The sequence below is a fragment of the Trachemys scripta genome, chromosome 14, assembly GCF_013100865.1.
Source record: "Trachemys scripta elegans isolate TJP31775 chromosome 14, CAS_Tse_1.0, whole genome shotgun sequence".
Classification (NCBI taxonomy): domain Eukaryota; kingdom Metazoa; phylum Chordata; order Testudines; family Emydidae; genus Trachemys; species Trachemys scripta.
This window is the reverse complement of record NC_048311.1, coordinates 21,163,986-21,175,898: the sequence shown is the minus strand read 5'-3', so window position 1 is coordinate 21,175,898 and position 11,913 is coordinate 21,163,986. Positions and strand designations below refer to the sequence as shown.

Sequence of the window (11,913 nt, the reverse complement as noted above, 5' to 3'; positions counted from 1 at the left end):
CCACTGGTTTATCTGAGGCCTTCCCTCAGGAGGGGGCAGGACTTGGCCTGTAGGTAAAATGGCAGCATCTCCCCTAGATCTATGGATCGAATTCCCTGGCTGGAACGTGCTGGTGCTGACCCCACTCCATCCCCTGCAGGATGCTGGGAGACTTCAGTCCAGACATGCTGCTCCACCTTCCTTCTGCCAGACCTGGCAGGATGCATGATCCTGTGGCGCCCTCTGCTGCCCAGCGAAGCCAAACCACAACGAGCCCATCTGCCAAACCAGCCACATGGTTATCCCAGCACGTGGCCCTGACCTTTGATTTTCCTTCCTTGAGTTCACTGGGGCGCCTTGCAGTGTAATGTGCAGAGAATTTCCTGTTGCTCCCTTGACATTAATGGGAGCCAGGCCACTAACATCCCTGGGCACCTGGCCTACAGCTCATCCCTGTGGCATGGGAAAGGTTGAGCCTGCAGGCAGTAGTGACCATAGCACTAGGGGAGGCTGTAGGGCTGAGCCCAGGAGAGGGGAATGAAGACAGAGAGGACTGGGAGGGGAGAAGGGTGAAGGAGGGAAATAGAAAGAGAACAGAAAAGGGGCTGAGAGTGAGAGAAAGCATCACTGACGGGAGGGATAGCGAAAAGCAGAAAGGGGCAAAAAGGAGCCAGGCAATAGAAAGGGGGAAGAGAAAGACAGTGACGCGTGGAGCTTCGGGCTGTATTGGTGAGTGAGCTAATGAGATAATCAAACGGCACTTAGCCCAAAGCATTTTGCAAACACTAACTGATCAACCCTCTCAACCCCCTAGTGATACAGGTAAGTATCCTACAGCCAGGGCCAAATTCAGGTGTGGGGTCCATTGAGGACAGTGGATTTGCAGCCCTTCATATTACATCATGTCTGAACTCAGCCCAGAGAGGTTAAGTGGTAGCTAAAGAGATAGTTGCCAGTTTTAAGGCCCTTTGTATCCTTCCAGAGGAAAGACAATATAGTAATGCAAACTATTTGTTACTTAGATATTCGTTATTCTCATCTTATTATTAATTGGCCTGTTCTTGTAACTCCTGGGGTTCTCAGAGAACTGCTCCATGAAGGAAATACTCTCTCCTCGGCTCTGTCTAGTAAGGGGAAAGAGCAACATGTGGGTCGAGGTGAACAAATGAGATAGAACAAGTAACATGAGAGCGACTTGGAGCAGAAAAGGGTGTCGCGAAACCCATGCCAGCCAGCAGAGGGCAGGGTAAGGAAAAGATATGAAGATGGTCAGGGACAATGTTGCAGAAGGAAGAGACCTTATCGCCCAATCTATCCCAACCCCAGGAGAGGGAATTACTGGAAAGAAAACAGAAAATAGACCCATTGCTGCCATAGGCAGTCCAGTCCGATAGAGGGGAAACACATGGAAGAGGTGAAGCTAGAGTGAAGGCTGTAAAATGGCCCATTCTTATTAAGTAGCTTTCTGTCTTAAGCGACCATTGCCAAAACACAGAGTACAACTCGACCCTACCCTACTGAGACCACCTCTGTTAAGCAACCGGCTTTGGCCCCCTGCTGAGCCGCCATGGGAGAACAGTGCATATGCTACTTGTATACGCGCCGTCAGTGACAAATCAGCTTGTCATTTGAAGGAAGAGAACTCAGGTTAATTAACCGGCGACAAAGGAGCAGGGCAGCCACAGCAAAGCAAGCCCAGGGCTGCGTTTGGATGAAGCAGTGCATGAAATCCAATGACTGAGGACAGCACGTCCTACTCAGTCTCAATAACATACCTCCCCGTCCCCAGTCACTGACCAAGCAGAGAAAGGCTGAGGAACACCCAGGACTGAATGGATATGGGAGTGGATTCCTTTCTCTCCATCAAGCATGTGTCCAAATAGGGCTTGAAGTATGTTTTCATAGAATATCTGGGTTGGAAGGGACCTCAGGAGATCATCTAGTCCAATCCCCTGCTCAAAGCAGGACCAATCCCCAGACAGATCCCTAAGTGGCCCCCTCAAGGATTGAACTCACAACCCTAGGTTTAGCAGGCCAATGCCCAAACTACTGAGCTATCCCTCCCCCCTACAGCAATTTGGAGTGGTCTAGTGCCCATGCCTGGAATACTTTATAGTGGGATGGAGTAGCCCATAAACATGAACTAAGATCAAATGGAGTGTCAGTGTAGCATGTAATACATCATCTGTCAGGGCAATCTAGCTTGCCCTTGCAGGGGCCTGGACTTGATCTAATGGATCTTTGATCACAGATCTTTATCTATGCTCCTGTGACCTAGAGGGGAGATTCATGCCATGCTCAGTAACGTTCATACCTCGTGCCCGTCAAAGGCAAATAACTCTTATCTCCCCATCTCTCTCTTCCCTAAAACCAGCCCATTGTACACAATGGATCATGGGAGTTTCACTGAGAAGTTTATGAAACGGCACTGTCAGCTCCAGAGATGGTGTAAATCAAGACGATGTCCAAATAGGTATAAATTCCTCGGCTGTCCAGATTTGAGAGAAGAGGAACCTCGTGTAGCAGCCCAGGTAAGATCGGAGAATCAGGTGGCGGGCATACAAGCAGGTTGGTGGAATGGCTTTCGGCTTTAATAATAGCTTTGCTCTCAGAGATACTTCACCCCAGATTTCCCTAGTGATAAATTCAAAGTTTTATAAAATATTAATAAAGCACTGAGCTTAACCTATTTGTAACAGGCTTTGGAGGAGTTGGAAAGCTAGACAGGCGCGCTAAGGAACCTGTTTTAGTGCCTAAGCTTGCTGCAAACTAAACTGTGTTCTTCTAATGGCTTCCTAGTCTATTAGGTTGATCACTGTAATCGGTCTGTTTCTTTGCAGGGAGCATGACATTTTGTCTACATGTTTTGTGGCCGGCATTTAAATCCAACCATGTTGGCCATTTGCCCTGAGACCTTTGATCTTTCCTGCATTCTCATGCCTTCCACTAGTTCGTGTCAATAAACATTTAAATATATATTATATATTAGGTGTGTGCTTCCCTTGGGAGTTAATATTTGTGTTAAACTGACATTGAATTCACTCTCACAAGCATTGATTTGAGATTTCAAAAGTAACAAAACAGTGAGCGCAGCCCATAGGGTCTCAGTGACCAAATGCTACTGAGGAAATGTCTTGCTACCCTTTTAAGCAGGCTTCTTCAGATCTAATGATTCCCCTTAGCAGAGACAGATACTGAATCTCATTCCACTAACCGCAGAAGCAGGGCATGCACATACTGCCCAAAAGGTGCCACCCTGTGAGAAAATAGTAGCGATCAGACATCTAACAATGAAAATGAGGTAGGATCAGAGGCTAAAATAATGAAAGAACAAGTTAGGAATTACTTAGACAAGTTAGAGGTCTTCAACTTACCAGGGCCTGATGAAAAACATCCTAGAATACTCAAGGAGCTGACTGAGGAGATATCTGAGCCATTAGCGATTATATTCAAAAAGTCATGGAAGACGGGAGAGATTCCAGAGGCCTGGAAAAGGGCAAATCTAGTGCCCATCTATAAAAAGGGAAATAAGGACAACCCAGGGAATTACAGACCAGTCAGCTTAACTTCTATACCCAGAAAGATAATGGAGCAAATAATAAAGCAATCAATTTGCAAAAGCCTAGAAGATAATAAGGTGATAAGTAACAGTCAGCATGGATTTGTCAAGAACAAATCATGTCAAACGAACCTAATAGCTTTCTTTGACAGGGTTGCAAGCCTTGTGGATGGGGGGGCAGGAAGCAGTAGATGTGGTACATCTTGACTTTAGTATGGCTTTTGATACTGTCTCTCATGAGCTTCTCATAAACAAAACTAGGGAAATACAACCTAGATGGAGCTACTATAAGGTGGGTGCATAACTGGTTGGGAAACCATTCCTAGAGCGTATTTGTCAGTGGTTCACAGTCAAGCTGGAAGGGCATAATAAGTGGGGTCCCGCAAGGATCAGTTCGAGGTCCTGATCTGTTCACTATCTTCATCAATGATTTAGATAATGGCATAGAGAGTACACTTATAAAGTTTGCGGATGATACCATGCTGGGAGGGATTGCAAATGCTTTGGAGGATAGGATTAAAATTCAAAATGATTTGGACAAACTAGAGAATTCAATAAGGACAAATGCAAAGTACTCCACATAGGAACAATCAGTTGCACACATACAAAATGAGAGAAGACTGCTTAGGAAGCAATACTGCAGAAAGGGATCTGGGAGTCACAGCGGACCACACGCGAAATGAGAGTCAACAGTGTAATGCTGTTGCAAAAAAAGCAAACATCATTCTGGGATGTACAACTAGCAGGAGTGTTGTAAGCAAGACACACGACGTAATTCTTCCGCTCTACTCTGTGCTGATTAGGCCTCAACTGGAGTATTGTGTCCAGTTCTGAACGCCACATTTCAGGAAAGATGTGGACAAATTGAAGAAAGTCCAGAGAAGAGCAACAAAAATGACTAAAGGTCTAGAAAACATGATCTATGAGGGCAGACTGAAAAAAATGGGGTTGTTTAGTCTGGAGAAGAGAAGACCGAGAAGGGGCATGATAACAGCTTTCAAGTATATAAAAGGTAGTTACAAGGAGGAGGGAGGTAAATTGTTCTTCTTAACCTCTGAGGATAGGACAAGAAGCAATGGGCTTAAATTGCAGCCAGAGAGGTTTAGGTTGGGCATTAGGAAAAACTTCCTAAATGTCAGGGTGGTTAAACATTGGAATAAATTGCCTAGGGAAATGGTGGAGTCTTGGTCATTGGAGATTTTTAAGAGCAGGTTAGACAAACCCCTGTCAGGGATGGTCTAGATAATATTTAGTCCTGCCATGAATGCAGGAGACTGGACTAGATGACCTCTCGAGGTCCCTTCCAGTTCTATGATTCTATGATTCTTTGATTCAGATGGAGTGATCCTTTTAATTCTAGGGTTCTGTTCTTGACAGCAGTAACACTTGGCTTTGGCATTAGTTGAACCATGACAGAGGGGCCCGTGCGGACAGACAGCGAGATCAGTCGCGAAGACTCCATCATGGGCTCCGGTCAGAGAGAAGACAAGGACAGCAGAGCCGCCAGCCCAACAGGCTCCTTGGGCCACCATCCACACTCGCCCCCCTTGACACACAACCCCAAGGAGATCTGGAAGAAAGGAGGCCGCATGTTCTCAGTCCTGCTGGCCATCAATTTGTTGCTACTGGCCTGCACCCTGGTGAGCAGTGCGGCCTTCAACAAGGTAGCTGTGCATGACTACGACGTGTTTTTCATGCTGACCATCATAATGCTGATCTGCATTGCCTGGATCCTCTTCTACCTCATCGTCACCGCCAAGCGCCGGGACGCCATCCTCTACAAGGACTCCCATGCAGGACCTGTCTGGCTGAGAGGTAGGAAGCCACCATGGTTGATGCCTTGGGGTGGCGCGGGGGTGGGTGAAGATGGGATCCCATACAAGGTAAGCACTTCGTGAGGAAAGTATTGCCCAAATGGCCTCCTAGAGGCCCCTTCTCAAAACATCACTCACAGAGAACTTCAGAAGGTTCCTCTCCTTAGTGCTCTGGGTCTGAGGGGTGGACTCCAATGATCAGTCTCATTAACCTGTGTCGTGCTGGATCCGGCCCTTACGTGGGAGGGTTCTCCAAAGTACTTGGTTATTTTTCAGCCTCATCATTCACCATTCCAAGGGCTGTTGGTGCAAAGGGTTTTTAGGCTTTGGGGTAAAAAGAAAACAGGGACCACTATAAAGGGGAAGCCTGAAATGCCATCTGCCTCTACATGGCGATGCCATTTCTCTCCCTCCGCCGTCTGTCTAGACGAGCGTGGGCTCACCTACGTCTACCTGTCCACCCCCAACATGTGCACTTCGTCTCTAATTGCTTTGCTTCCTCAACAGGAGGCCTGGTTTTGTTTGCCATTTTCACCCTCGTGATGGATGTGTTTAAAACTGGGTATTACTCCAGCTTCTACAACTGCCTGTCCGCCATCAAAATCATCTACCCTCTCGTGCAGGCCGTGTTTGTGATCGTCCAGGTGAGCGTGGCCTCTTTCAGTGCCCGGGGGACAGGTGGGTGAGCTCAGGCATGATGCTTCACCTTCCCAGGGTGCTGATCGCGCTTGGACCACTCTCTACCCAGCGAGCTTAGCTCACTCCTTGATCCGTTCTAACCTAGCAGAGCAAACGCAGCTGATTAAACTCCTCTCCCCCCGGGAGAACACTTCCCCATCCGCCGTATCATATTTGATCTGTGGTGACTTGCTCTAGGTCAAAGTTCATAACTCTTTTCCATACTATGACCTGCTATTATTTGCAAGCAGGACTGCTCACATGAACCCCTAACCAGGTTCCAGCCAGGACTTCTCTCCCATTTAGCAACATGGAAAGGGCAGGATGGCCGTAACCCCTGATATCTGTTCATGATTGCCTGTGGGGTCTCAATCCCCAGGTTGGGAACCCCTGATGGATGTCAATACTGTGGAGTGGAGGAGGCTGGATGGGAGCAAGGGATAAGCAGGAGCAGCATGATGTGCAGCAATGGTGGGCAGAAGAAGGAGCTGCGGAGGCAGAGTGGAGAGCATGGCAAAGTAAATGGCACAAGGCAAGGCAAGGCATGGCAAAGTAAATGGCACAAGGCAAAGTAAATGGGGCAGAAATGGATGGCAGAGGAGCAGCACGGGTGGGATAACGGGCCCGGTGCAGCAGAGAATAGGGCAGGGCCTGACTTTCACCCTGCAGAGCATGGAAGTGGCTGGGTCTGTTTCTAGTCTGACACTGCCGCTTTGAGGTTCAGTCTTAATCAACACTTATATTTCTTCCAGACGTACTTTCTGTGGATTTCTGCCAAAGACTGCATTCACGTGCACCTGGATGTTACCAGGCAAGTATTTCTCCCAGCTGGGCGTGTTCCCTTCTGCACTGGTCCCCATTCCTCTGCCGAGCCTCCCCTGCAATTAGCGGCAGCTACAGGGGGAACATTCCTACATTCTTTCATTTCAGTGGGTCTGTTACAGGATTATCCTACCAGGCACACAGAAGAGATGGCCCCGTAGTGAAAAGCGGAGAGCTGCCACTTGGTTCCCAGCTACCCTGAAGTGCTAAAAGGGGAGGGTCCATTCACAGATTAGGTTCAGAAAACTGTAAAAATGGGGGCCAGCTGCAAAATTGAGAGGCAGAGCCAGGATTTTGGTTTGAACGCCGCACCAGTGTAATCCCGGCCCACGCAGTGTGGCACTCTGTCCCCCTCTAGTGGTGGCTGAGCCACAGAGAGATGTTAATGAGCCAGCTACAATGGGAGCTCCGGTACTAGCAGCTCACACTTTAAGATCCAGAAGCGGGAAGACTGATCCCCCATCCAGGGGCACAGCCGTACACTAGCACATAATACTTACATTTAAAAAAAATTCCGGGTCACTTCCCCGGTACTGGGAAGGAAGACAAAGGAGCGTCAGGAAGATCAAAAGGCTGATGGAATGAGAAACCAGGCCTCAGATGATCATATTCACTTTCGCAAGACTGGATCCACCTTTCGGGACAGGCCAACCCTGACCAATTACTCTATATACTTCCATCCACGCCCTGTGACAGGCTGAGCCAGAAACAGTGAGAGATGAAACTTAGTTGGTGCTTACCGGGCAAGGTAGATGGTATGAAGAGTGAAGGGAATGAGAGAGGCGAGGCTTAATTCACTTATGTTTGAAGAGTGCATTGAGGCCTAGAGAGGAAAGGTGCCAGAGAAGCAGACTTTGCCTTGATTTTTTCTATCTCTTCTCTCATACAGGTGTGGCTTGATGCTGACGTTGACCACTAACCTAGCCGTGTGGATGTCGGCCGTAACGGACGAGTCCGTGCATAAAGCACACACCAAATTCCAGAACTTAACAGAAGGAACACACAGAGGGATCATGAAAGGTAATTTGCCCATTAGTAAAGCCAGTTAATTCTGGAGCTGAGGCTACGGCGTTAGAGGCCTTTCTCTGGAGCAGATTCACTGATGAATGAATACAAGGGGACTGCTCAGCGTAAGGTGCTATCTTGCATGAGTAGGGGTATTCCAATCTGGACCTTAGCATTTGTGTCTTGCTTTGTGTCCAGCAGGAGTCATGGGGATGGAGGGAGAACCTAGAATGAACCGAGGAGGAGGAGGGGAGAGGAGGAAAAGAAAAGGAAAGAGAGAGAACGAAAGAAAGAAAGAACCAGGGCGGGAGAGGCGAGGGAGGAAGAAGAGATTCTAGACAGGCCCAGTTGAGAGAAGGATGTTCACTAAACCCATTGTTTGACAAAGGGGAAAGCAATTCCGAAGGGCAGAAACCAAAGGGAGGCTGAGGTTTCAATGGGTGGATTTCTCAGTGTCCAGGCAACCCTGGGTCTCGGGGTCATGAGATCTACTTGTATCTTTGGTCCTGCATTTTAGTGACTGTGATTCTCCAGAGTGAGGCTCTTCAGGACTGTTAACAAGTGCTTGTTTCCTGCAGTAACGATGTAACATGTATGTGTTTTTCCTGTTCCAGCTGAAACGGCAAGTGGCTCAACAGAAGGCTGTAGCTGTAACACCCAAATTTGCCAGATCTTCCAGAGTGGCTATTTTTGGTTGTATCCCTTCAACATTGAGTACAGTCTCTTTGCCTCTGCCATGCTGTATGTAATGTGGAAGAATGTTGGACGCCTCATAGACCACCACACTCACCACATCCACCAGCTGAAGTTCAGGCTCTTCAGAAGGACCTTCTTTGTGGGCATCGTTTTGGGGCTGTTCATACTGGTGAGTGGCCTGGCTGTCCTTATTGTTTATGAGGTGCAGGTGAATAGCAGCAGCCAGCCAGACAAGAAGAACGAAGCACTCATCATGTATTACACCTTCAACATAGTTTGCCTGAGCCTGATGTCTCTTGTCTGCATTGGAGGTTCCATTGTCTACAGGTTTGATAAGAGAGACATGGACCACCACAAGAATCCAACCAGGACTTTGGACATGGCCTTATTGCTGGGGGCTGCCTTGGGGCAATATGCTATCTCCTACTACTCCATTGTGGCTGTGGTGGCCAGCACTCCAAGGGATGCCATAAGTGCCCTCAACTTGACCTACTCACTGCTGATGATCGCCCAGCACACCTTCCAGAACATCTTCATCATCGAAGGCCTTCATCGGCAGCCCCCAGAAGATGACCACAAAATTCATCCTCACCGGAAGGACCTATATGGACTCACCTTTGTCAACATCAATGCCGTATCCCTCCGCGTCCCCGAAAGCGGCGGTGCCCTGCCATCCCCCTTGCCCCACGGTCAAGGTGCAGTAGCGATCCAGCCTTCAGATGTGGTGCAGTCCATAATGGTCCCCAAGAAGGTGAAATGGAGGAGGAAGTTCCTAAAGGAGATCTCCTTGTTCCTGCTCCTCTGCAACATAATTGTAAGTGACAATCAGAAAGGGATTTTTTGGAGGGTGGGTGGAGGGCAGGGGGTCATGTCCAAGAGGATGTAGTCTAAGGAAAATGTTCCTTTTTCTTACCTTAAATCTCTCACTTAAATCAGAAGTAGCTGCATTGAAGTCAGTGGAGTTATTGGAGAACATTCTCTGCTGGTGTAACTAGGCACAGCTCCCTTGATTTCAGTGGCATTTTGCCCATTTATGCCAGCAAAGAACTGAGCCCCTAACATTGTACAATTGGTGCGAAGGAGAGGAGAATCGGGCCCAATATTTTTTCATTAGGCTTAATCCTTTGATGCTACATTTTTAATGTAGGGAAAAGGCATCTAGAGCCCGATCTAAGCCATTTTCTTATACGTTAGACAGCAGAAGACGTGATGTCTGGTGATCAGTAGTTAAGTAGCATGGGTGAAATCCTGGGTCCACTAAAGCCAATGGCAGAAGTTCCATTGACCTCAGTGGGGCCAGAATTTCACCCAGGGGTCAAATTGTACTCTCAGGATCTCTATTGGCAGGTGTATCTCAGAGAAGAGTCTAGCCCCAGATAGCTTCATTTAGAAACCTGCTTTTTATTAGCAATTACATTTGATTTTCACACGCTTTTCATTGCAAGCCCTAAGGGAAGCCAATTAAATGTAGCGTGACTCCCCCATGTTTTGAAGGCACTTTTGATTTACAGGAAAACTGTGGAGGAAATACACATCTTTCATAGGACCTACGGCTTCCGAACAAACCAGGCACAGATGATTTAGATAAAGAGCCTCCAACCCTATAGGTCTTTTTCTGCCTCTAATATGGTCCTGAATTTAGAAGATTTATCCTTTCCCTTCTCTCTGGCTCTTCTGCCCTTTGAAGCCCTTAGCAGCAGCTGCAGCTACTCACCACATCCCCTCCCTCTCACTGAGACTGTCACGTTTGTTTCCCACCTCCAAACAGCTCTGGATCATGCCAGCGTTCGGCGCCCGGCCACAGTTCGACAACGACAAGGAACTCAACTTCTACGGCTACTCGATGTGGCCTGCCATTGTGGACATTTGCCTGCCCTTCGGGATCTTCTACCGCATGCATGCGGTGGCCAGCCTGCTGGAGGTCTACATCATGTCTTAAAAGGAAGAACACCGGCTCTATCAACCCACCTTTCCCGCCCCGGGACTGAAAGTCTGAGCGGCTGTACTGAAGGGTTTGGGGGTTGCATGCATCTCACGCCCTAGCGATGACAGGGCATTACTGCACCGCCGTGGAAATAATCCACTCATAGTCCCAGATGTTGTTTTCTACTCATGTGTGAGTGCATGTGCTTGATTTCAATTATTGCTTTAAGTTGTAAGGCTTTTAGAAAAGTGGAACGTTTACAAAGTAGGGCAATGAAAAACACGTGCGGTTCATTCAAATTGATACCTCTTCCTACTAAGGGCCTGAGCCTGCCGACTGCTCCCAACGCCATTGACTTCATTCTCCCGGGGGGGCCCGGTACCTTGTCAGAGCCCATCTATGTGCAGGCCGAATCCCGTTTGCTTTAAGAGACCCATTGGCTTCAATGACTTAACTCAGGCGTGTAAGGCAAACGGGACACAAAGCTACATCCCACCACTGGAAGCTCCATTGCAAAGGAGAAGAATCAAGTGCACAGACGTGAAAACTGAACTGGTGAATGTTGAAGGCTTTTGGAATCACGTTAGAATTCTCTTCTCCCCGCTACCTGACCACGGTCCTGACGGCTTCGCAATACTGTCCTTGGTCACATCCCCTTTCTCCTCATTCAGACTGTATAGGTGTTGATCAGCCAAGGCCCAGAATGACTGAAAGCATCCTTATCCAGGACAGCGCCTACACATGTGCTGAATTCCCACTGAAGTCAACGGGCCCTTAGCACATGGTTAAGTGCTGTCGTGAATAGGAATAGACTTAAGCACATGTTTAAGTTCTTTCCTGAATCAGGGCCGATGGTTAATTCTATTACAAGAATTAAAAGGGTTTTTTAAATAGTGTAATGATTTTTTTAAAAACATATGAACTTATTTTATATAAAAAAAATTATTTATTGATTTTCAGTGTAACAATGAATGGCGAAAGGTTCACAGTGCCACACAATGCACACATTGGAGATCCAATTCATTCTACAGGCCAGCTTTGCTGACCTTAGATGAACACTCAGGGCTGCCAGGGATTTCATTTGTACACCTGTGCATCAGAGAGTGGAACTGATCCATATGGTATCTGCCTAACCTGAAGCAAGCCTCAAGAACTCTAAATAGGCCATGCTTCATTTGGCTGGTGCAAATAAGTATCAACAAATGAGTCAGCATGGCACAGCTCAATGTCTCTCTCTTACAAAGTTATGTTTACAGAGGAAAGAAATTTCATTGTACTGAAGAGGAAAATTGCAGAGCTGATGAAAATTAACAATCATTTCCCGAGGCTGTTTGTATATTTCTCAAATAAAAGAATAAATGAAAATCATGCTACTTTACTGAGCAGAGTTTCTTTTTCACCAGCCAGCTGGAGCCACGTGGAGGTTCGGCCCACGT

General features: G+C 47.5%; 1 protein-coding gene across 1 annotated transcript; it reads left to right on the top strand.

Annotated features, from left to right (window-relative positions):
* The first annotated feature begins 4,929 nt into the window (after nt 1–4,929).
* OTOP2 (otopetrin 2) lies at nt 4,930–11,794 on the top strand. Its single transcript, XM_034790266.1, has 6 exons — nt 4,930–5,353; nt 5,860–5,996; nt 6,783–6,841; nt 7,742–7,872; nt 8,472–9,367; nt 10,322–11,794. Exons 1-6 carry the CDS (start codon nt 4,948–4,950, stop codon nt 10,490–10,492), a joined length of 1,800 nt encoding a protein of 599 aa, XP_034646157.1. The 5' UTR covers nt 4,930–4,947; the 3' UTR covers nt 10,493–11,794.
* Nucleotides 11,795–11,913: the final 119 nt, after the last annotated feature.

Excerpts from the sequence above, each read along its gene's own strand:
- OTOP2 (XM_034790266.1), top strand. The coding sequence starts at position 4,948 with ATGACAGAGGGGCCCGTGCGGACAGACAGCGAGATCAGTCGCGAAGAC. Across the intron at positions 6,842-7,741 it reads GTGCACCTGGATGTTACCAG|GTGTGGCTTGATGCTGACGT; the intron begins GCAAGTATTTCT and ends TCTCTCATACAG. Across the intron at positions 7,873-8,471 it reads ACACAGAGGGATCATGAAAG|CTGAAACGGCAAGTGGCTCA; the intron begins GTAATTTGCCCA and ends TTCCTGTTCCAG.